Source organism: Dunckerocampus dactyliophorus, chromosome 20 (genome assembly GCF_027744805.1).
Source record: "Dunckerocampus dactyliophorus isolate RoL2022-P2 chromosome 20, RoL_Ddac_1.1, whole genome shotgun sequence".
In the NCBI taxonomy this organism is placed as follows: Eukaryota; Metazoa; Chordata; class Actinopteri; order Syngnathiformes; family Syngnathidae; genus Dunckerocampus; species Dunckerocampus dactyliophorus.
This window is the reverse complement of record NC_072838.1, coordinates 6,589,374-6,613,916: the sequence shown is the minus strand read 5'-3', so window position 1 is coordinate 6,613,916 and position 24,543 is coordinate 6,589,374. Positions and strand designations below refer to the sequence as shown.

At 40.5% G+C, this 24,543-nt stretch overlaps 1 protein-coding gene across 3 annotated transcripts in view; it reads right to left on the bottom strand.

The window, feature by feature from the left end:
- col28a1a (collagen, type XXVIII, alpha 1a) overlaps positions 1–24,543 on the bottom strand; it is a 38,122-nt gene that overhangs the window by 7,015 nt on the left and 6,564 nt on the right. For 2 of the 3 annotated variants that reach the window (XM_054764362.1, XM_054764363.1), the window contains 27 exons: positions 24,445–24,498; positions 24,304–24,348; positions 22,685–22,711; positions 20,806–20,850; positions 20,655–20,699; positions 18,747–18,800; positions 18,592–18,660; positions 17,141–17,209; positions 16,157–16,225; positions 14,110–14,178; positions 13,968–14,036; positions 13,803–13,871; positions 13,080–13,148; positions 11,955–12,026; positions 11,652–11,720; positions 11,256–11,327; positions 10,569–10,637; positions 9,214–9,282; positions 7,762–7,830; positions 7,598–7,666; positions 6,891–6,959; positions 6,190–6,258; positions 5,254–5,322; positions 5,042–5,122; positions 3,539–3,574; positions 3,420–3,456; positions 236–360 (listed from right to left, as the gene is read on the bottom strand). In XM_054764362.1, the coding sequence (XP_054620337.1) occupies positions 236–360; positions 3,420–3,456; positions 3,539–3,574; positions 5,042–5,122; positions 5,254–5,322; positions 6,190–6,258; positions 6,891–6,959; positions 7,598–7,666; positions 7,762–7,830; positions 9,214–9,282; positions 10,569–10,637; positions 11,256–11,327; positions 11,652–11,720; positions 11,955–12,026; positions 13,080–13,148; positions 13,803–13,871; positions 13,968–14,036; positions 14,110–14,178; positions 16,157–16,225; positions 17,141–17,209; positions 18,592–18,660; positions 18,747–18,800; positions 20,655–20,699; positions 20,806–20,850; positions 22,685–22,711; positions 24,304–24,348; positions 24,445–24,498 (1,728 nt within the window). The remainder of the gene's footprint in view (positions 1–235; positions 361–3,419; positions 3,457–3,538; positions 3,575–5,041; positions 5,123–5,253; positions 5,323–6,189; positions 6,259–6,890; positions 6,960–7,597; positions 7,667–7,761; positions 7,831–9,213; positions 9,283–10,568; positions 10,638–11,255; positions 11,328–11,651; positions 11,721–11,954; positions 12,027–13,079; positions 13,149–13,802; positions 13,872–13,967; positions 14,037–14,109; positions 14,179–16,156; positions 16,226–17,140; positions 17,210–18,591; positions 18,661–18,746; positions 18,801–20,654; positions 20,700–20,805; positions 20,851–22,684; positions 22,712–24,303; positions 24,349–24,444; positions 24,499–24,543) is intronic. The other variant, XM_054764364.1, reaches the window with a different exon arrangement.

Here is a 24,543-nt window from a genome sequence, read left to right as displayed (position 1 = left end):
GTCGCGACCGTCATGAAGGATAGAGATGGTGTTTGTGAACATGTGAAAGGATTTCCTCCTATGAAAGGAACAGTGATAACTAAGCAGTGTAGTGAGGCAATACTTCCGCAAAACATTTTGACAAAAAACGAATCAAACGGAAGTACGAAAACTAAGGATTTGATGGTATTTGTAAAATGTCAGGTTTTAAGAAGTATCATTAGAAAAGACGTAATACTGTATGCAGTATACATACCTTCTGTGGTAACCTGTCAACAGGACCCTCCTGGTGGCGATGCTCAGGTGGTGAGATGGCGTTTGACAGTAACACCTGTGTGTCATCCTGATTGCAAACGTGATCCGCTACCCTGCCTCCCAGACCTGCAGCAGCCAACACAGCAACAGGAATGGAACGCTAACAGGAATGGAAATGTGATTGTGCGAAAGAATTACACGAGGTGGCGGAAACCCCGCCCCCCCCACGAATACAGAAATCCCTCGCCACTTCGCACTTAGAATTTCGCGGCTTCACTCTAATCACGGTTTTCCAAAAAAAAAAAATCATGCTGTTTCGTGGTTGAATACAAACTACTGTATTATTAGTAAAAAAAAAAAGAAAAAAAGGCATATTTAAGTCAATTTTAAGTATTTTTTGCCTCAATGAAGCATTTTCAGGAATAAAAATAACATACAAATATAAGGCATTCAGAAGACGCATTCAAAGACATGATATATTGTATTCTACACTGCCCACTAGGTGTCAGGAATGATACATTGATGAGACAATCGCCACCCCAGGAAGTACTGTACAGTACAGGAAGTAAAAAAAGAACACGGAACTCTCCCAATGCTAACGTGTAAGTTTATATTATGTCTTATTTTGTCTTATTACAGTCGTCCTGCGCTACATTGCGGTTTGAACATCGCACCCTCACTCAGAAAAAATGTACTAATAAATGATTGCTGTTTCATGGTTGCTATGGACTATTACACATAAAAATATACATATGTATATTTAAGAAAATTGCTCCCAACTCCCTTGACATCAACCACAGTCTCCCTTGTCACCTTTCTCACAAACATCCTTGCATGGAGCTCGCAGCCCATTCCGACAATCTTGTCCCTGAGGTCAGCTCTTTGGTCTTGCTCACGGTAGCGGAGAGGTTGGATTTTTCCACAACCTTCATTGAATGTGTTTTATTTCATGGATCCATTCTTCTCCAGTAAAGACTGTTCATCCAATAGAGCCTTATCAGGTCATCCTGTAGCTCACTGATGTTCGAGAGGGGCTGGTGTCTCTGTGTTCAGGTGTGATCGAGACGCAAAGTCGTCCGAGCATGCGTTCATGCAGCGACCGAAAAGAAGGGTTCTTTTTGTTTGAAGTGTTCAGTGGGTCAATGTGTTTGTCCATATTGCATACAGCAACCAAGCAGCATAAATGGATAACATTTCTCTCCTGTTTAACAATATGAAGTGATATTACGGAGGCCTCGTCACCACCTCTACAAAGTAAACACAGTGTTGCTTGCTTACTGGGGCGTGTCCTGAGGTCATCGTCGAGGTCGTCATCTTCTCCTTACGAGGATTTGTGGCTGTAACTTCCACGTGGGAGCGGAACTCTCCAAATATATGATCCATCTTGTTCACCACTCCTACAACAAACACTTGTCTGACATCACGGGGGTTTCCTTCAGCCTGTCCATCCATTGTCAGAACAGCAACCGTCCAGACACCTGGCGCCATCGCCCAGGTAAGGTATGTTTGGAATCTTGGATTTAACGCCGTCCTGAATGTCCAGATGCTTCAGACCGACCACCATTACGAAGCATCCTGTCACTTACTGAGAGCACTCTTTTATATGTTACTTTTCCATGTTATTTTCATACAACACGACAGGTTTTGTAATATTGGGGGTATATTCATAGTGTTTATTAAATAACTGGGCACTGATACAGTTGGAACATTCAGAACAGGGGTGTCCTAACTATTTCCACCGAGGGCCACATAGTGAAAAATGAAAGGATGTAAGGGCCACTTTGTAAAGCAACACATGTACATATGCTAAGACGTTATATACAGTATAAAAAACTGCATCTCAGCTTTGTGATATAGGTGAAAAAAACTATTCTTTATAACTTTACTCCTTTTTTCCCCAAATTTTTGCAGTTTTTTGTTAACATTTTCACAAAATTTAAAATTTAAAACTTTGTATTTTTTTTCATAATATTATGACTTTACTCCCATAATATTTTGACGTTTTCCCCAACCTAATTTCCCACAAATTACCACTTTTATTTTATTTTGTTTGTTTCTCATAATATTACGACTTGAAAAGTATAACCTAATTTTTCTTTAATATTTCAACTCTATGCTACGAAAATGACATTATTTTTCCTCATAATATTTTACTTTATTTTTATTCTTGTTTTTTCTCATTACAATCCAACTCTTTTCTCTTAATATTTTGACTTTATCCTCGTAAAATGTTTTTTTCATTTCTGCTGTTTTTTTTTTTAAATTTTCCAACTATTTTAACTTTCTTCGTGGTTCTCGTAAATATTACTATTATGACCATAATGTTTTGACTTTTTCCACAACTTTTTCTGCAACCTAATTTTCCCAAAATTACAATTTAATTTGTTGTTTTGTTTGTTTTTCATAATATTATGACTTTAGAAAAATAATATATGTTTTATATTTCTTAATTATTGTATTTATTATATTTATAATAGACAGCATGTGTGTGTATATACAGTATACAGTATATATATCATAAAGAAATTGTGTATATTTTTATATATATATATATGGCGGGGAGGTGGGGGGGGGGGTGGGGGGGGGGGTGAAGGAGCCTCTGGTATTCATCATATCATTTACGCTTGCACTACAGTGACCAGTGTAGAATAGTACATATCATCACAATGTATTTGAATGCGTCTTCCTAATGCCTTACATTTGTATTTGAGTTCATTTAACCATTTTTATGCTTGAAAATACGTAAAAGTTGCTTAAATATGCATTTTTTTTTTACTAATAGATCATATTCAACCTCAAAACAGCATGATTTATTCATATATGTTTGAAAAAACACGATTGACTGAAGCCTCGAAATTCAAAGTGCGGAATGGCGAGAGATTAACGTAACTGATTTCGCCAACACGTCTGGTCAAATGGTGGGGAAATGAAACATTCAACACATCATTGCCTTTCCTATGTGGTAAAATGCATGCAACAGAATGAATGAACAAAGATTCTTGCGAACAATATCTCCTAAGAATGTGTCCAAATCAAGTAAATTTGTCAAATTTTACAGTATGTGGTACACATTAAACATAGTTACACCTTATCTTACTACATCAAATAAATATTAAATGCATCATACATTTGGAATCAATACTACACGCCATCGCTGTTTAATTTTTGTCAAAGTTGAACATTACCACAGATTTCCTGTATGATTCGGACAACCTCTTCTCTCTGGGCATCAAGACAGAGACAGAAGCATCCATTCTCAGTCTTCGTTGTGGTCAGGATTTGTATACGATTGGGATTTACTCACAGTCAGTCCTGGTTCACCCTTTTCACCAGGTCTCCCCTGTCAAATCAAATTCACATTTTGATCAAAATGGACATTCTTGCTGAAAATGAGGCATCCTTTGCTCAATTAAAAATCTCAACACTTGATCAAAAAAAGATTATCAGTGAAGCATAAAGAGTCTTTAACATGTACCATTGTTAAAGAAGCACTCCATTGTTTCTTAACAACTGTTATTTGTCACCATTAAAGAGACAAACCGTTCTTGTCTGGATGTGCTCTACCTTTAGAGCATAAGTACTTTGGATCCTGCACCAAGCCCTCAGACTCGAGATGTCCTCTCTCCTCAAACTAGAGCTATGCCTCATAGTCGTTGAACATGAATTGATGAAGCCTGCTCGGGTTAGACATGAAACAACGTCTAAGACAACCTGAACCGTCCAGTTAGCATCCATTCAATGTCCTGAAAATATTACCCACTTAGGGCGAATCAAATGTGTTTTCTGTGGAAAAAATACTCTTAAAAAAAAAATTGTATCTGCAAATTTGAGCGGCCGTGAACGCTGAATCACACATGCGGGAATCCACTCTACCGTAATTTCTGGACTATGGAGTGCACAGGCTATTTGGTATACAGAAAGATGTTACACAGAAAGATTGTTTTTTACTTTTAATTAAATAAATGTTTCTTTCCAAACAGTGCGCGTAACACGTTTGGTTAGCTACAACAGTAGCCTACCAGAAAAGTCACTCATCGCTGTCTTCATCTTCCTCCTGTGCACTAAAACGACTAAAGGCTTCTTCTTCAGTGTCAGAATTGAACAACCTTATAATTCCTTCCTCACACACTTTGTCAGTCTCTCTCTCTCTTTAGTTGTTGCTCTGTCACCTTCGTCTCGAGGCAAATTAGCCCTTGAGCTTGTGCTGTCCTCCTGATCATGCAGGAGTCCAGTCTTTCCGAACCAGTTGATGGTAGTGGATTTTTGACTCTGCTCCATGCAATCCGGATCCACTGGCAGACTTGAGCAAAAGTTGCTATATCAATCGCTTTTAACTTGAAAGCTGCATCATATGCATTTCTTTGTGTGTTTTCCATGTTGAAGGAGTGTGGATGAAGCACAAAATGACTGTTCTGAAGTATACAAGATGTCGTGACCATAAACTAGCTGCATCACTGTATAAGCCGCAGGGTTCAAAGGGTGAGAAAAAAAACACCGGAAATAACGGTAGATACGTTTCACTTTCGCACCTTACGGCAACGATGGTGCATTCAAAGACCGCCAAACCAAGTGCAAAATCTCAATGCCTGAGGAAAAACATTGTGAGGTATAAAGCCATAAACATGTAAAATATGTGGGATTTTTTGTGGGCCGTGAATACTGAATGGAGAATGTGCGGATCCACTGTGTAGTTCATCGGAAGCCAGAGCCATTGAAAGTCAAATGATAAGAGATGTACCACAGTGAAAGTGTAAATACAGTAGCAAGACAGGTCATATTGCTGCATTAAGCACAACAAGTGTGTTACCATAAGTCCTGTATATCCAGGTGCACCATAGTCACCCTTATCTCCTTTCCTCCCTCTTTCACCAAGGATGCCTCTATTTCCCTGTGAACAATATATGGAGTCTCGATCAGGGGTTTTATGATAAGACATTTTACAATCATTTCTGGATAACAAATATTTAAGATTTCTCCTAAGTAATATTGAACATTTGGCATTGTTTGCGCTGTTGGCACCTTTTCTCCGGGAATACCATCACCTGGTGCGCCACGTGGACCCACAGTGCCTTGAAAGCCAGGTTCTCCCTGTATTTACATGAAAAACAGCTGTGATGATGAGTGGAGAAGCAGGCAACCATAATTTCCAATACAACGATCAAAACTGTGGAGAGATTTGGCTACCTAGGCAGAACCATCATCAACAATAGATGTCCTGACAACGAGATCTTGCTGCATACCTCCAAAGCCAGTTGATCCTTCGGAGGACTGACAAAGAAACTGTGGCTTGGTGCACAAAAACTGCTGTAAACAGAGCAGTCGTCCTGAGTGGCCTACTATACGGTTGCAAAACTGGGACAATCTACCACCATCGCAACTAGTAGCTAGAACGTTTCCAGCAGAGGTGGCTGCGGTTAATATGAAACACCAGGTGGCAGGACAAGGTGGCTAACCTTGAGGTCCTGTGGAGGTCTTGGCTTACCCACTATTGAAAGCCTGATTATCAAGCCTGATAGCTGCATCCCATAGATGCTGCTCTATGGGCAACTAAAGGAGGGATAGCGTACCCTGCGAAGGGTCCTACTTTGCTTCAAAGGCACACTGAAAGCAAGTCTCAGAAGCTGTAGCATTGACAAAGGAACCTGGGAGGATACAGCTGTTGACAGGGTAGTGTGTGGCAAGAGTGGCATCCATCCACGACAAGAGAGCCCGCAGAAAATGTGGACCTCTCACCTCAGAACAGGACAGAATCCCCTGCAGTGTTTGCGGAAGACTGTGTGTCCCAGGAATAGAGCTGCGTTCCCACATGAGGAGTCACGCCAAATTGAAATAACTGTTTGTCTACCCATTCATCGGACTGACGAAAGACTCCAACATAGACTATGGATTCATAATTATCAGTGCTCTGCTGCCGCCAATGTAGAGATATCTTGCGCATCAAACTTAGATCTTTACCTTTGGTCCTCGAATGCCCTCTCCTGGAGGCCCAATCGGACCTGATGGACCGGATTGCCCTGGAGAGCCCTGGTTTGAACATGAAAGCATTTTAAGAAATTTTAGAAAAAAAGACTCTCTTCTGTAACTTCTAGTGGAGCTGATTCCTGAAAGAATTGTGTGGCACACACAGAGGAAAGAAGTAGGGAACTACAGAAGACCATTAGTGGTGAAATTGCGTGTGAATGCTGAACAGCTGAAGCTGAACAGAAATGCTTAGTAGGTAAATTGGGAATTTCAAGGATGTGGAAGATTATGTGACTGTTTTGATACTGGATTGGTTAAAATGAGTTTGGAAATGTGAAAAATTCATTTCAATTGCAAATTTTGAGCCAGAAAATATGGAATTCCAGGAACATTTTTGGAAAAATTCATAAAAACCCCCCCGCAAATTTAAGCGGCCATGAATGCTCAATCACAAACTATGCATGTAAACATGTAAAAATTGAGTTTTTTTCCGTCTCTTTTTGGGGCCGTGAATGCCAAATGCCAAATATGTGGGACCCATTGAATCGATTGAGAAATGTGAAAGTAGTTGAATAAAAATGAATGCTCTTCACCATTAACACAATGACAAAAATAGTATGTACTAAATAGTAGTAAGGTAGTAATAGTAAAAAAAGTATCTACTGCCCTGCTTTTTCATGCTTTCAGATACTCACCTTTGGTCCAATCAGTCCAATTCCCGGGGGACCCGATGGCCCTGAGACCCCTGGTAAGCCTCTACTGCCCTGGTAAACACAGACATACTCTACCGTTGTTTTCACTATCAAAGTTTCTGTGGTCTGCAATAGGTTTTCACAACGGAGAAGTGCAATCCTGCTGTGTTTACAACATAGTTTGCTCTGTCAAACTCCACTAAGATGCTGCGTATACAAATATAATCACGAAACACATGGGGGCTCAGCCTACTCAGCCTTACTATTCACTTGGGATGGAAATCTCTTTGTAATAGACGATTCAATTTGAATCTAGATACACAGGTTATGATATGATTCAAACACGATATATTTTAGCCGCTAGATACCGTATATGCTTCTATTTCCATCCATTCTAGTCTTCAGTCATGGAAAGGTATGGAGTATGCGCGACAAACCTTTAGCCGACCACCCAGGCTCTCGTGTTGTTTATAAGACACTCTTGTCAAACTTCTCTCACGATACCCGGTGCATGTCTCCATAATCAATTCATCTAACGATTTATGGCTGATTCTTATCGATACAGGAGGCTGCTACCAGCGTAGCTGAATCATTCACTCATAAAACTAGATATCTGGTCGCATTGGTTTATCGTTCACAATCCTACTATTGCCCCAGTCATCCATCAAAATGTAGCCTCACAAAAGATGATCCCTCATACCCCGGCATACCTTAAGCCCGGGTAGTCCTTTCCCTTCAGGGCCAATCTCTCCTTGAACTCCAGGTAAACCAGGTAGCCCCTAATGGCAACCATGTAGTTAGCAATTGTCCAGAATAATACATGCTAATAAATGAACATTTCATGTGTTTCTTTCTGAACAGAAAAAGCACTCACCTGTGGTCCTGAAAAACTATCACCCTTCATTCCCGGTGGCCCGGCAGGACCAGGAATCCCTTTGCTTCCCTGAGGAGAGAGCCAAAACAAATTAGGCAACACAAATACTAACATTCTGAAGACCAGAGTCAGCACCATTTCCAGTTTAAAATATTCTGTAATTTCATCATTTTCTTCCGCTGGTCCACCGAGGAGTTTTCTGACTACCTCTTGGCCGCAGTGATGGGAATGTCTGCGTTCGTGACTTCCTTTTAGGAAAGTGTGTCATGGGACTGAGGAGATGGAGGTGAAAGTATTTCCTCCACCGTCCAACTATGTCTCCATGAGGTCAGCAGGCCTGCACCAGCAAATAAAACAATGTGGACTGGGTACTGCTTCCCCCCTCCAGGGTATCAAACCGTTCGAACTAGACTGTGCTCCCCTGCCTTACCAAACTCCTCCCATATCTGATTTTTTGCTTTCTCCACAACCAAAGCAGAGCGCCGCTTGGCCTGGTGGTACCGGTATGGGTTTGTGGCTATGACAGCACCAACCAACCACATTGCGGCCTCAGCAAAGGAGGCATGGATTCAACATATTCAGGCTCTGTATACCCTGACTCCCTTGGGATGCAGAAGTTCTGTCCAGGGTGTGCGTTGAAGGGTTGGCCAATGGGAGATGCTATCAAACATTCCCATCAATAAATTATGTCCTTAATTTGGGATTTGGGGAGCAAGTCACAAAAGTTTGCCAAAGCATTCAATTCTCTCTGCTCTATTTTACAGTGCCCTTGTTTGGAGTTCACACCTGCATTCAGTTTGCCAATTAGCCCGTTATTTACCTTGCCTTGGCAGCAGTCCAAAGCCAAACTGTCTTTTTCTCCAGCATTGTCTCCACGCCCTTTGCTCTCGTTCTGTCTTGTTTATTCTTTTGCTAATTTAATGATGCAACATTAGGAGCAACTGAGGGTTCAATATATTGCCCAAGGATACTTTGGCATCACGGAATGGATCGAACCAGAAGCCTTCAGGTTGGAGGACAACCACTCTACCATATGAGCCATGCCATACCGTACTAGTAGTTGGCGTGGCTTCGCCCCGTTTGTTAGTTGTTATTATTTTATTATTATTTATTTGCTACTTTGCTTAAGGTCACCATCTACAACTACGTCTATTTTTGTTTCCCTTTTTCATACCCTTGCATTCACGTTTACCTACGTTTTTTCTTGAATCTTTGGAAACTGATTTTTGGCCTTGTCTACATTGTGGGTCTACAACACAGCTATGCCAGTCTGTGACAATAACACAATTTAAAATTCATCACCATTTGAGTCCAGGGACAGTACTGTTGGAATGCATAGTAATTGTACCCAAGTAGGAACACCAGTTTGTTCCGAGCCTGAGGTGTACTTGAGACTACATTGTAATACACTTTCCAATGTACTGGACTGGAATGATCAGACTCATATGTTACCTTGGGTCCAATAGTCCCCATTCCAGGTTCTCCAATAGGTCCAGTAGGCCCTGCAGGTCCAAGATCTCCCTATTAAATAGACATGTATTGAAAATTATCACAATTATAACTGATATTTAACAACATACACACACACGCATTATTGCACACATTGTACTGTACTACCATAACAGCTCTCTGGTCTGCGTCGGAGTCCAATACCTATCCCGGCCATCAGACAAGGTGTTTCTAGTCCATTTTTCCTAAAACGTGCTGCTCTCCTCTTACAACTGTGCTCACAGGCCAGTTGCGAGACATAGATGTGTCCTGGGTCTTCTCGACCGGGAAGACCCATCCACCTCATTTAGCTCCTCTAAATGAGAAGGAGCAGCGGTTCTACTCTGAGTTTCTACCGGATGACAGTGCTTCTCACCTTATCTCTAAGGGAGAGCCCAGCCACAATTGAGGAAACCCATTCCGGCTGCTTGTACCCGCGATCTTGTTCTTTTGGTCACTATCCAAAGCTCATGACCCCAGGAGAGGGTAGGAACGTAGACCGATGCAGAATCCGCATCAGTGCAGACATCGCACTGATCTGGACTACTACTGGTATCAAGACTGGTCTGCTTTGCAAAAACCCTTTTTGCTAGTGTTAGCATTTTACAATTTATAAAGAATCCCCACACTCTGACATGCTCTGCCAAGTGTCCATGCTAAGTATTTGTTTTCTCTTATAATGTGTACTATATTAGGTAATACGAGTGTACAGGTGACTATAGGGGTGTTATTTCATGTATCGAGCGCTCTAATGTAACTACAAAAATATTCCATTTATAAATAAGGAATCCTACTTTGTGGAAATTCACTTTGTCACGGTCTGGAACTGATTACCTAATACAGTAAACATAATAAGAGAACATAAGCCATCTAAGACATAATATAGACTCATACGTGAGCATTGGGAGAGTTCCTTGTGCTTCTTTTTTTTACTTCCTGTTCTGTACAGTACTTCCTGCGGTGGCTATTGTCTCATCGGTGTATCAACTCAATGTCTTTGAATGCGTCTTATGAATGCACTTACAGTATATCTGTAATTTCATTCATTTAGTCATTTTTATACTTAAAAATGCTTAATTTAGGGGAAAAAATGCTTAAATATGCATATATGTGGACTAATAATAGCCAGTATTCATCCACAAAACAAAGACGATTTATTAACTAATATATTTTAAAAAAAATGTGATAGAGTGAAGCCACAAAATTCAAAGCGTGAAGTGGCGAGGGATGACTGTGATACTATTTTTAGTTCTTGACTTTTTCTGTTGTCCTTGGTTTATTCTTTATAGTATGGCTGTCTTATGAAATCATTTCATCACCTTTGGTCCGGGTAGACCCCGCCCGGGTGTTCCGGGTCGGCCCACCATTCCTGGGCTGCCAGTTTCTCCCTGACGAAAAAGGTCAGTAAAATGAAGATAAATGACCCAACAGAATATGCGTGTGTGTGAAACAGACAATAAGCATGTGTCTCCATGGTTTACAACTGTGACGCTCCTTTATCCTCTTTTTACAGCTCCCTACTACATCTGTACAAATATTTGTTCAATGTTTCTTACCTTGCCTACCTACAGAACATTACAAAGAAGGGACAGGAAAAAAATAGCATGCATATGTTGACTATAGTGCCTAAAAAATGTATTCGAGCACATTGAGTGTTGCCAATAAAAAATCAATAAAATATGTCAAATAATTGTTTAAATTATGGATTAAGCACTTACAGTACAGTAGTTTAAGGGTATGTGAAGATTATCCTTTCATTTTTCTGTTTGCATACTCACATTCCCACCTACTGGCAATTTCGAGTCTACAATCAACATCACTTACATGTTTTTGGGATGGAATACTCAGTGAAAACCCACAAATGCACGGGAAGAACATGCAAATGCGTACTGCCACCCCAAATATCAAACCAGCACCTGCATCACTGCTTTTCTGATCTGCCTGAGCATTTGCAATAATGACATTTCATCCTGATGGGTCTAATTTTTAATCCGTACTATTCATACCTTAGCTCCCGTGGGTCCACCTGTGCCTGGAGATCCTGGGAGTCCCTGTAGCCCAAGATCCCCTCGATCACCCTTGTGGAAAAACACCATCAGAAGCTCATGAAAAGTCTACACTATTCAGTACAGCTACTTGCTGAAAAGGTACAAAATTGACTTTGAGCAGCTGCTTACAAAGAGGTGCCGCAAGGCATGTTGGGAGCCGGCATCATGTGTTTAGAGTTAACGTAGTTGATGTTTATTATTCCCTATAGGAGTAGTAATTGCCCTATGCATGTTTACTGACCTGTTGCATGTGCTGTCATTTTTGTGCTGGCACCGTGATTGTAGCCAGTCAGTCTAGACCTTCAGTTTATCTTAATAACGTCTAGAGTTAAGCAGTTGCAGTAGCAAGATTACCTTCTCCCCAGGGATGCCTTTTCCTTGTCCTCCTTCTTGACCTCGTGGACCTGGTAACCCCATCGCTCCCTACAGTACCCAAGAGAGAAACCTCATAACAGTGACTGGATAAAGTGTTTACCACTTTGACATCATGGCTTCTATCCACACCGCCCCACAAATGTTGTGCTTGTATCACAAATGCCACAATCCTGTCACATAAGATTGTACATGAGTGGTTTGCATGTCAGCCAGCCTCACAGCCTGGGGATCTGGGAATATGAAAAGATCTGAAAATGATAGAGAAATTACACAAAGTCTTACCTTTGACCCAACAGCTCCGTCTTTCCCGGGAATTCCAGGAAGCCCCATTGGACCATGTGGCCCTGGCTCCCCCTAGAAATCCACATATGCATAATGTAATGTACCGTAATTTCTGGTGTATAAACCGTTACTTTTTTCCTCACGCTTTGAACCCTGCGGCTTGTCCAGTGATGGGGCTAATTTATGGCCAAAAACTACATTTTCCATGGTGCTTAGAGTACAGCTTCACGTTTTGAAGTCTTATGCAGTGATCTCTTACACATCTTAAGTAAGTTTGATCAAGTGTAGAATTACTACAGCTTCTGTTTGGACTAGTCGGACCACCAACCGTCCACTATCACCAACGGGTTTCGAAAGGCTGGACTACTGTGTGATGAAGAGGACAGCTCAAGCTAAATGGCAAAGACAAAAGTGACACTGGGGGCAATAATGAAAGACAGCAAGAGAGACTGACAAAGTGTGTGACGAAGGAATTATGAAGCTGTTCAGTTCTGATGCTGAAGAAGACAACTTTAGTGGTGTTAGTTCTCCGGAGGAAGAGGAGGACAGCAATGAATGACATTTATGCTAGGCTACTGTTTAACTAGCCATATTACAGTCACTGTTGGGTACTGTTTGGAAAAAAAGCATTTATTTAATCAAAAATCTTTGTGTTTATCATCTTTCTGTGTGTTTGAATCTCCGTTTGGGCATCTCCGTGTGGAGTTTGCATGTTCTCCCCGTGTGTGGATACTGCGGTTTCCTCCCACATTTCAAAAACATGCATGTTAGGTTAATTGGCAACAGCCTCTAAATTATTCATAGGTATAAATGCAAGTGTGAATGGTTGTTTGTGATTGGCTGGTGACCAGTCCAGTGTGTACCCTGCCTCTAATGTGGACAAGTGACATAGAAAATGGATGAATGGATGAATCTTTCTGTGTACTAAATATACCATGTTTCAAGGTGGACACCTGCGACTTATAGACAGGTGCGGCCTATATACAGGTATCTACAAATCTTTATTTTCTTTCAATTTATTGGGTGAGGCTTACATACCGGTGAGCTCTTTAATCCGGAAATTACAGTACATACTGTATACTACAAATTAATCTTTTCTTTTCAAAAAAATTATGTTTGACTTACTTTTGGTCCTTGCTCACATATACCCCTCTCTCCCTGTAGTCCAGCCTCCCCAGGAAAACCACGGTCACCCTGGGAAGCAAAAAAACTTCATCTTAAAGGCAGTGGATAACCTGAAAATAATATTTTTCATAAATACAGATAATCCATCTTGTGTAAAACACCTGACTATCTAACACAATGCTCCAGTGCTCACAGCTGTAATACAATGTCTAAGCTCTTCTATTTGTTCACAGTGTAAACAATGAATAATAGGAGTGTAAAGGTGACTATAGGTGTGTTACTTCATGTCTACAGGGCCCTAATGATTTAAAAAAACAGTTAAAACCCGAATTTAGAAAGTCATAAACAAGTTGTCTATGCACTAACTATGAAAATATTCAATTTATTAACATTAAATCCTATTTTGCGGAAATTCTTTTATCACGGTCCCGCTATAATATATCACAGTTGTAACCTCTATAAACGAGGGACGAATGTACAGTGTGTTGTATTTCATATTTTTTTGTACTTATTTGTAATTTATTAAGGATGTATGACATGTTATCTTATAAATGAAATTAATGGTAAAACCTTTGTAAGCATATGTAAATTGCTGATGGATGGGGGTGCCATGTAAAATCTCGCCTAGGGTGGGTAGGGTAGCTCTGGATGAACAGTCCCTAATATAATAAACAAATATCACACAGTACATATTACACTTGTGTGACTCTGTTAGCTGATCACCTTAGGCCCAACAATACCCAACCCAGGAGGTCCTCGTAGACCAGAAGGCCCAGCTGGTCCTACATTTCCCTACACAATAAATGAAAGCAAAAAAGACTTTAAAATGCATGAGGAAAAATATAATACAGTTAATGGAATTAAATAAAAAAACATCATCGGTCTTGCCTTGTCTCCTTGGAGACCTGCTCCTGCTAACCCCATCACACCTGGCAGCCCGGGTGCCCCCGAGATTCCCTGCGGGTCAGGAAAGCAGTTGTTACAATTTTCAATTTTTACAGTGTGTATGTATTATAGTATACTTACACACCTTATCGCCTTTGTAACCAGGTCCTGGGGGCCCTCGACTGCCTTTGGGGCCCCCATATCCTATGTCACCCTAGAAGAGAGTTGAGCAAATATGGTGAGAGAAAGGTTCACTTTCACACATATCCTAATAATTGTATGATGAAGCTATCTCTGTGTACACGCTTGGCCATTCGTACTGTAATGGATTGGGTTCGATTCCCCCACCCTCTCCTGACCCCCGCCTGCACTCAGACTGATCATTTGTGTTACGACCCGTTTACTTGTCTCATCACTTAATTCTGCTGTTTTACTGCAATTTCGCTGATTGTGTGGATTTCCTTCAGGTTGGGAATGAGGTCTTGCCTCAGGTGGAGGAGTTTGAGTATCTCGGGGTCTTGTTCACAGGTGAATGATTACTGGGAAATCGACCGTCGGGCCTCCTACAGAAACGCAGTTGCTTTACAGGACTGTTGAGAGAGATGCGCGAACTTTGGGTAGAGAACAAAGAGCAAGATCGCAGGTACAAGCAGCCTCTGTAGGGTGGCTACACTCACCCAAAATAAGGTGAGGAGCTGAGTCATCTGGGAGGAGCTCAAAGTAGAACCACTGCTCCTTCACATGAAGAGGAGACAGTTGAAGTGGCTTGGTCATCTAGTTCGGATGCATCGCCGGTAAGGTGCTCCGGGCATGTCCGGTCAGGAGGAGGCCATGGAGTAGACCTAGGACATGCTGGAGAGTTTACGTCTCGCAGCTGGCCTGGGAACACTCGGTGTCACCTATGGAACTGGAGGAGGCGGCTGCAGACCGGGAAACCTGGCCTTTCCTGACTGCTGCCACCACAACCAGACCCAGATAAGAGGAATTAAATGGATGGATGGTGGAAGGTGCAAGTGTGTGAGAGAAGGGTGACGAGAATTTGGAATTGGCCTGAGGTTGGGAAAACTGACAGCAGCACATTGCCAAGTCAAGGCAGACATCACGGACCTTGAGGACGAGATTAGACATATACAGACCTATTTTTAGGGGGGTACCAACCCTGATACAACACAGTTACTCCAGGCTGGCTCTGAGCACCTTTTTCCAAGAAAGGCCAAGGAAGCACTAGTTCAAGGATTTTGCAGCCCAGGGACATAGACAAGTCCTTCATCTTTGATCTGGAGAGAAGTGTGGCTATGGGACTGATGACCTGCCTTCAGCTGCCAGGATGTGGCCTGGCAACCAATTCAGACCACATGAGCGAACATGCCATGGGCTAACACTCTTGCTTGTTTGGGTCAGAGCCGTGCAATCTGGACAGCAGAGTGTACCTCCTTGATGGTTTTTGTCAGTTAACCCTTCATGTGAAGAGACACTGGAATTGGAGTTGACTTAGCACATAGTACAATGGGGAAGAAAGACACACACCAAATCTGGTATTAGGCCTTGGTGTGTTGGCTGGGATGAAGGAGTCGAGGTGGACAGAGTTCTTTGGGCCAAGATCGTCTTTGAAGGGAAGCTGGAGGTCCTTGTACAAGACGCCATTTGAAACAATTGAAACAAAGGATGGCGGACCTCCAGTGGAGGGTTAACAATGACTTTGAAACGACACAAAGCACACACTGAGCCTAGGGTTAGCCAAAACTGTGAAAGAATTTCATTTGTTTGTACAATGTCCAGGCTGGAACCCATGTTTGAACTTTTAAGAGAATGGTTCCAGGGACTAAGTTTAGATTTCTCTTTTCAGTTGTTTGCTTATGGCTATCAGGATGTCTAAAAAGGAGGGACCAGACAGAGAAGGGCAGCTGCGCAGACGTGGTCCTAGCTTTGAAGCAGTTGGTCAAAGTTTGATTACAACTGAAATTTTGTTTTTATACAAAATGGTGGATCGTTTTCAACACACATCCATTGTTGGGGTTTTGAGAAAATGATATCATCTGTTGGTGCTCAGAGTGTCCTTGTTTTGGGTTTCTATAAATGTAGATGCTTATCTGTTAGACAAGTCAATGAACATACTGCATTATTCAAAAATGATGGTTCATTTAGAGAAATGCTGATTGCAGTGAACCAGGTTGGAAAATACACATTCATACCTTGGGCCCTGGCAGACCTTCTCCCTGAAGTCCGTGATATCCTTGTATCCCTGGTGGCCCTGGTGGACCCTAAGCACATCAACATGTCAGTCATTTCTGTTGTAACAGTCAGTAAAAAAAATTAAAAGTTAATTCTGTGAAAAAAGCTTTCTCTTCTATGACATTTATAACAAAACTGCAAGCTACAATTAAATCACGTTAATTCATAATGGCGATTTGATTGACAGATTCCAAGTTTGAAATCCCTTGTACCCCCTTCGGGAGGTTGGCTTGATGCTCAGCTTTTGTTGTTTTTCACTAGAGCTCTGTGAAAGTACAGTAATCCCTCATTTATCATGATTAACTGGTTGTAAACCTGACCGTGATAAGTGAATTTCCATGAAGTAAGTTTCATAGTGCATTGAAAACCTGTTTAAGACCTTCTAAATATGTTTTTTTAACATTAGAGCCCTCTAGACATGAAATAACACCCCTATAGTCACCCTTACACTCGTATTACCCAATACAGTAGACTACATATCATCACAGTGTCTTTGAATGTGTCTTCTGAATGCCTTGTATTGGTATTTTACTTCATTTAGCTATTTTTATGCTTGAAAATGCGTATTTTTAGAAAATTAGCTTAGATGTGGGCACCATATACAGTACATCATGGGCAAGACCAAAGATCTGACCTCAGGAAGGGGATTGTAAACTAGAGGGGCAAGGTTGGTGGGAACTATTGGTGCATTCATCTGTTGTTCCTATCTACCGTGAGTGCTCGCTGTTGCTCTTGTATTTTTTCCACCTGTGGACTATTGAGCTGTTCAATTATGCCTCTGTCTCTGCATTCTGGGGTTTAGTTCCTCACAAAACAGTGGATACATACGGTTACATTTTATTGCAACTATATATCACACAAAGCCACGCCCAAGATTAAAATATAGAGGTGTAAAATAACATGAATAATGTGATCAGTAAAAACTGTGGAAAGTAGACACTCACAGGCACTCCTGGTTCACCTATGCCACGTAGTCCAGGTTGACCTGCTTTTCCTTGGTTCCCTTTGTCACCCTGTAAAATCAAATAAAAGCAATTACAGGCACAGGAGCCTTACTACTAATAATAACATAATAAATGACTTGATTACTTTATATCATTAAAAATGTAAGGTTGCATTGATATTTGTGGTCTTGCTGTCTGGGTCCAATTGTGAGTCTTTATCACATGTGGGTGTGTAGTGTACGTTTGACTGAGGCCATGTCCACACAGGAAACCTCCAGTTGAGAATTTTTTTTGGTAGGTTGAAAAAAAATTGCATCCACACAGTGTTGGGTCAGTGCTGTAATTTCCAGACTATTGAGCGCACTAGAATATAAGCTGCACCTTCTAAATTTAAAGAGAAAAAAATATTTGTACATATATAGGCTGCACGGGTAAGGTTATTTAGAACAAAGAAAGATGTTACACAAACAGATTTTAAAATTTGGAATTCAGTAAATGCTTTTTTCAAAACAATGCCTAAAAGTGTGTATAACACGGCTAGTTAAACAGTAGCCTACCAGAAAAGTAATTCACTACTGTCTTCATCTTCCTCCTGCGCACTAAAGCCACTAAACTTGTCTTCTTCAGTGTCAGAATTGAACAGGCTCATAATTCCTACGTCACACACTTTGTCAGTCCCTCTCTCTCTTTCGTCGATGCTGTCAGTGTCACTTTTGTACCGAGGCAAATTAGTCCTTGAGCTTGCGATGTCCTCTTCATCACGCCCGTTGGTGATAGTCGACTTTTTGACAGTTCTCCAGACTTGAGCAAAAGTTGATAGATCGATTGCCTTTAACTTGAAAGCTGCATCATATGCATTTCTTCTTGTGTTTTCCATGATGAGGGTGTGTGCATGAAGCACAAAATGTTCTGAAGTGTCTGAGATGTGGCGAGATTAGAATGTGACCATAAATTAGCCGCATCACTGTATCAGCCGCAGTAATATAAAAACTGAATATTTTCTTGAAAAAACTCTGGCACCTAAAGGGTTAATTCATGTTGTACAAATGTGTGGTTTGTGCTGGTTGGACAAACAATGTCCTGCCTGCCATGCTTTTATTGTTTTATTGTTTCCTTGAAGGAGAGTTACTCCTTTTCTCGGCTTCTTCCTCCACATGGTTTTATGACGATTTTTCGCAGTGTCGCCTTTTGTTCCTGTCTTATTGTCTTTGACATGTTTTCCACATTGTACACCTGTGCTTGTGGACATTGGTGCTCTGCTTGAATGATAAAACTCTCATTTTTGTGCAATGGCTTTGTCCACACCAACCACCCAATGTCCCAAAAGATCAGTTGGCAGTTGGAAAGATTGAACGGGCTTCCACATCACGTCCGTGCAGGATGAACATCAGGATTTCATATTTCATTTGCTCCCTCGTAAAACACTGACAATGCAGACGTCACCTTCTTACCTTTGGACCAGGAAACCCAACACCGTTATCTCCTGGAGGTCCAGTTGCACCTCTTGGTCCTCTGTCACCCTTGGTGTAAAGGAAATATACAAAGATACAAAAGTGTGAATACATTCTATTTACAAAATATCCAATTTGATTGCCTAAGTTCTTACTTTAGACCCAGATGGACCCTCTGGGCCTTGGTCTCCAGCTGCTCCGTGGGCTCCCTGAGAAAGAAACAATACTGTGATTGCACTGTACATCAAGATGTATTCATACTCGGTGTGCAACGGCACATGTACAGTATTTGTAATCAGATTTTTCCATTATAATAATTCACTCATCATAAGTGACTTTGGGCTTGTTTTTTTGTAAAGTTGGTTGCAAATTCCCAAGAGCGGGTCGCTTGTTTCTCTGCACTGACACACACACACCCTTAATCTACGGTTTCATTTCATATCTTTACTAAACACTTATATAGTAATAATTAGGGCTGTCAAATGATGAAAACTTCAATCGGATCGTTCATAGCTTTCAAATGAATTAGTCATGATTAATCACCATGTGCAACTATGTCTGAAATATGCCCTTCTTTACTGTATTATCATGACGAATAAGATAAATGACTTGATGGATGGGTGAATGGATGAATAAATGAATGGATGAATGGATGGTTGGAACAAGAGACCTGAATGTGAAGTCAAATGACAATTGGAAGATGGCTTCTGCTGGGTATGATGAGCATGGATGGAGGTAATGGATCATATGTTGAAATCCTAATCCATAGGGACATTGTCTGCTCAACCAAACATCACAAGCTTTGGAAAAGCAACTTTCGAATGGGGATAAGATGTAATCCACAGCTCACATTCCACAAGTGCAGATCAGGAGACAGAGTTGATGCTTTTCAGACCAAGTCTGAATATTTCAATGCGGGCATGGGAAGGAATTGAGCATGCATGCACTGATGTCGCATGAAGGCTTGACATTAGGAGTGTGAAGGTACATGCATAGACATCCAGACTTTTCAGTATCGAGCCTTCGGTTCAGTCCAGCTGCGTACCGACTTCCTACACGGTACACATTTCAAATGAGGGACAGGAAGTGTACATTCGGCAGTACAATGCACCTCCACAAGCCCGTGTAGTGTGCCTAAAAGTGACAGAATTCAGAGCGGAAATTGAGGCGGACGAATACAGTGCAGCCGAGCAAGTTTACTTTATCACAGTTTTTCAAAAATATATTAATTAATAAATCAGCACTGTTTTGTGGTTGAATACGGCCTTTTTTTTAAAAAAGCCTATTTAAATACATTTTGCATACATTTTTTTGCATTTTCAAGTATAAAAATGGCGAAATTAAGTAAAATACAGATATAAGACATCCAAAAACGCCTTCAAAGAGGTTGTGATGATATGTAGTACCCTACACTGGTAGGTGTAGGCCAGTAGGTGTCAGTAATGTTACTATAATGGTCGGTGAGACACATGATCACCAGACTTGGTTGCTGGAAAAACAGCCTTTTATTGCAGGTTTGAATGATCTCACAACAGGCACAAAATCCCTAGCACGGGGTACTGTTGCGGCTGCAACCCATGCCAAGCTAAAATGCAACTCTGAACCCCCGACGTCACGTCCTACCCAACACTGGAACACATTTACAGAAACGCACACAAACATGAGTCTTATTTATGTCTTATATGTCTACTACATTGGGTAATAGGAGTGTAAAAGTGACTATAGGGGCGTTATTTCATGTCTAAAAGGCTATAATAATGTTAACAAAACATATTTACAAAGCGGTAAACAGACTTTCTATGCTCTAATTATGAAATCCTACTTAAATTCACTTACCACGGTCGGGTCTGGAACCAATTAACTGCAATAAACGAGGGATTACTGTACATCGATCCTTCTATCTACTTCATTACACAGTGACATCATCTATTTTGACTGGAAATAATGTTTTATTTGTTTTGAGAAACATAACAAAGGGGTGACAAAGTTAAAGAATTTCAATTCTTTTGTCAGCAGATTGCACTTGGAATGTTGGCTAAAGTGATACAATGTTCAAACTTTACCTTCTCTCCTTTTGGACCCCTTGGGCCAGAAGATCCTATGGTACCCTAAAACATTATCGTAAGGAAAATAACAGTAAGTAATACAACAGACAGTATTGAAACAATTTAAAAAACTGTACAAAAAAAACCTATAGACTGATTAAAAACATACTTTTTCTCCTTTTTTTCCAGCAGGACCACATTCCCCATGTTGGCCCTATTGGAATGCAACACGTTGACAGATAAGTGCATATTCCTTCACGCACGGTGGCCTAATGGTTAGCATGTTAGAAATTCCATTCATTCCTCATTTTGAATTATTTCACATTGTTTTCTGTATGTCAAACTATAATTATTCTCTATAAAATGTATTTTTTGTAGAGATGCTCGATAATATTGTCCAGTACAGTGGAACCTTGGTTAGCGTCATTAATTCTTTCCCAGAAGGTCTCACCCTAACTGAAACGGACTCTAATTTAATCAATTTTTCCTCATAAGAAATAACGTAGATCCAATTAATCAATTCCAGAAAGCCAAAAATGTTAACACAAAACACGTTTTTATACTTTTCCAATTACAGTGGAACCTTGGTTAGCATGTTTTTCAGTTAACATGGAAAATGTACGTATGTTTTCCGGTTAGAGTTTGTCGCGTTATTAACAAAACATCCTTAGCTTCTAACAAAGAAGCTACCTTGCTAAGTTACAAAAATGGCAACCGGCACCAGAAGTCAGCTATGTAGCTCGTCTACAGTATGATGTCATCAGCGATTGACTCTCAAAAATGTCAACACAAAACACATTTTTACAGTTTTACATGTATAAAACAATTCCAAATACATATAAATGAGAAAGAAAATTACTAAATGAACATTTAAGGTTATTTAAATTCAGTTCAAGTTCAAGAAATAACTCATGGCAAAACAGGAAGGTGGTGTCTTGCTGCCATATTGTGTCTTTGGGAACACTCACATCAAGAATCACATCTTCAATGAAGGTAAAAGTACCCCTAATTCATTCAATACCAAAAACATAGTTATACGCTTTTGTAAACGGCCAAACAAATTTTACATTTTTTTTACAGATTTTTTGCACAAGAGGCTAAAGGAGGTGCTGATGCAACTCCTCACCAATGGATTGGGCTTGAGAGCAAATTTAATGGCATGCAAATTGCACACACACAGTGTTCAGTTCCAAATCGCATAGTTCAATTTCAAATGTGAAAATTGTAACTAGTTCATGGTGTTATATTTGTAAATAAATGGTTTATTTGTAAATAATTATTGATGTAAAAAATGTTGTTGTTTATGTATAGTTGTTTAGATATTTGAGCTGGTGAAAGTTATGCTTGAAATGTATATTTTCACAAAAAGTTGGTTTTCTCCCTTTTCTAGTTGGCAACTGATATTTTCCTGAAACTTACCTATGTTTTACTGCTGATTACTAAAGTTTTTTTTTCTGATGAAAGACGAGAGTCTAGTCTTTCTTTTGGTAGGTTCCATGTTTATACTGTATAGCCATAGAACACAATATTCTGTGTGCTTTGAAAGATCCGTCAAAATCGTCTAAAATGGCCGCTACTGAAGGGGTTGTTTTTTGGAAAATGGCTGGGATTGAATGAGATAAATTTTCATTTATCCCTCTCATTCATCATTAATTTGTATTTATTTGTTTATGCATGTCAAACTATACGTGTAAAAGTACAAAAACGTGTTTTGTGTTAACATTTTGACTTAGTATAACTGTGTTAGCATAACAAAGTTAGCTAAGAACTAGAGTCAATCACTGATGACATCAAAGATGGGTGATGGAGCGGACTTCAGCTTCCTGTTTCTGTGTGTTAGCAAGCTAACAGGATGCTAACAAAGATGTTTTGTGATAAAAATACGTTAAGAACACCGTTGGACTCACGCAGTGTATTAGCAACACAAAAAGATGCACAATTGTTGCCTGTTGGTGTGGCAAATTGCAATAAATAAGTGTGAATGTAATCAAATGAAGTACATACAAACTGTACAGTACTCTTGCATGATCAACATCAATAGCAAATACCTTTTCACCTTTACTGCCAGGGTGACCCTTAAAAAGAGAGAAAAAAAAAGAAAATGTTATTTTGCTTGTGTGGTCAGATAATAAACACACTGATGCTTGTACACATAAACAATGGAAACCGATATTACAAAAATACTCACAGGAAAAGTCTTGTGGATTTCTTTGCATACGACAAAAACAAACAGAAGACAAGTTGTTTGGAACGTGTGGAAATGCTGAAGAGATGAAGATGAAGTGAAATGTGCACACACCGGCCTCCCGGTGGCACAGAACCGGGAAAGTTTAATGCAACCAAGAATTTGAAGCAGCGTTACATGGGAAACTCCCACGGGACAACAAGAAGCCATTAGCCATTAGCCATTAGCCCCTGCCAGTGGTGAGGAAAGTCGGGTTTAAACGCTTCATTGAACACCTGGAACCTCGCTATATTACACCTAGCCACCACTACATTGTGAATAAAACTATAACCCACATCCTTAAATAAGTAAATGGGTCTGTTTTTCTCATATCTACTGTTGCTGATTATTGTTCTCTGAGTAATATCACTTGATCAAGCTTTTTCTAACATACACTACACTACAAAATAAGTCATACATAGCATGTATGATTTGTGATATCGAATTGCTATCGTTATCAGCCGATATCCAAGGCTGTAATGTTGGTATTGGATCGGAAGTGAAAAAGACACCCCTACGCAGAATAACGAATGTACATAACATGACATACGTATTACAGTTGAACCTCGGTTAGCGTACAATCCAGTTTTTCAGCATGTTTTTCAGTTAAAATAAAAAAATTACGGCAACATTTCGGTTCGCGTACAGTATGGCGCTCATCTTGTCGTGTTATTAATACGCTGCGTGAGTCCAACTGTGTTCTTAATTTATTTTTGATCCCAAATCGTCCTTGTTAGCAACCTATTAGCTAGCTAATAAATAGAAACAGGAAGCGGAAGTCAGCTCTGTCGCCCGACTATGACATCATCCGCGGCTGACACTGTAGTTCTTTGCGAACTAAAACAGTTACGGTCAAAGTCTCTGCTTTTCTTATAGATCACGGCTGTAAAATAAGCCAAAATGGAGCCAAAGAAAGCTGCAAGTGTCAGCATTTTGATGAAGAAGGTGAGAAACAAGAAATAATTGAAGAAATAACTTGATCCGTCTACCGCATTGTGTCTTTGTCAACAATTACGTCTTCAATGATGGCAAATATTCATTCATCCCTTTCATTCGTCATTTATATGCATGTCGAATTGTTTTCCGCGTGTAAAAAAACGGTTTTGTGTTAATATTTTTAGCTTTCTGAAACGGATTAATCGAATTCACATGATTTCTTATGGGAAAATTTGATTCGGTTGGAGTATGTGTTGGTTCGGGACGGACTTTCTGGAGCGGATTCATGGCGCTAACCAAGGTTCCGCTGTATTGCGTCCATGCTCTTCAGCATTCACACAATTACCACCCAGTCGTACCCACTACTACGAGTCATTTGCGTGTTGGTAGAGGAGTAACTCTTAACTCAATGTCAGTCATCTCATCCTATGAGTTCAACAAAGGGATTTTACGTTGTGAAAACTTGTATCTGTAAAAACAAATGACAAAAATATCAAATGTTCTTACATGAAGGCCTGCCAACCCTGGGTGTCCATTCATGCCAGACTCCCCCTATAGAGAGTGGGTCCAGACAAAACATAGATCAGGCGTGACTGTGTGGATTCTTTGTGTTTCCCGTAGAGAATTAGGGAGACAATAGAGACTTACAAGAGACCCCTTTGGACCTGGAGCGCCACTAGAGCCTGGCTTGCCCGGCCTCCCCTAGATGAAAGCCAAGGTGGACATATACAGAATATTGTGTGTACC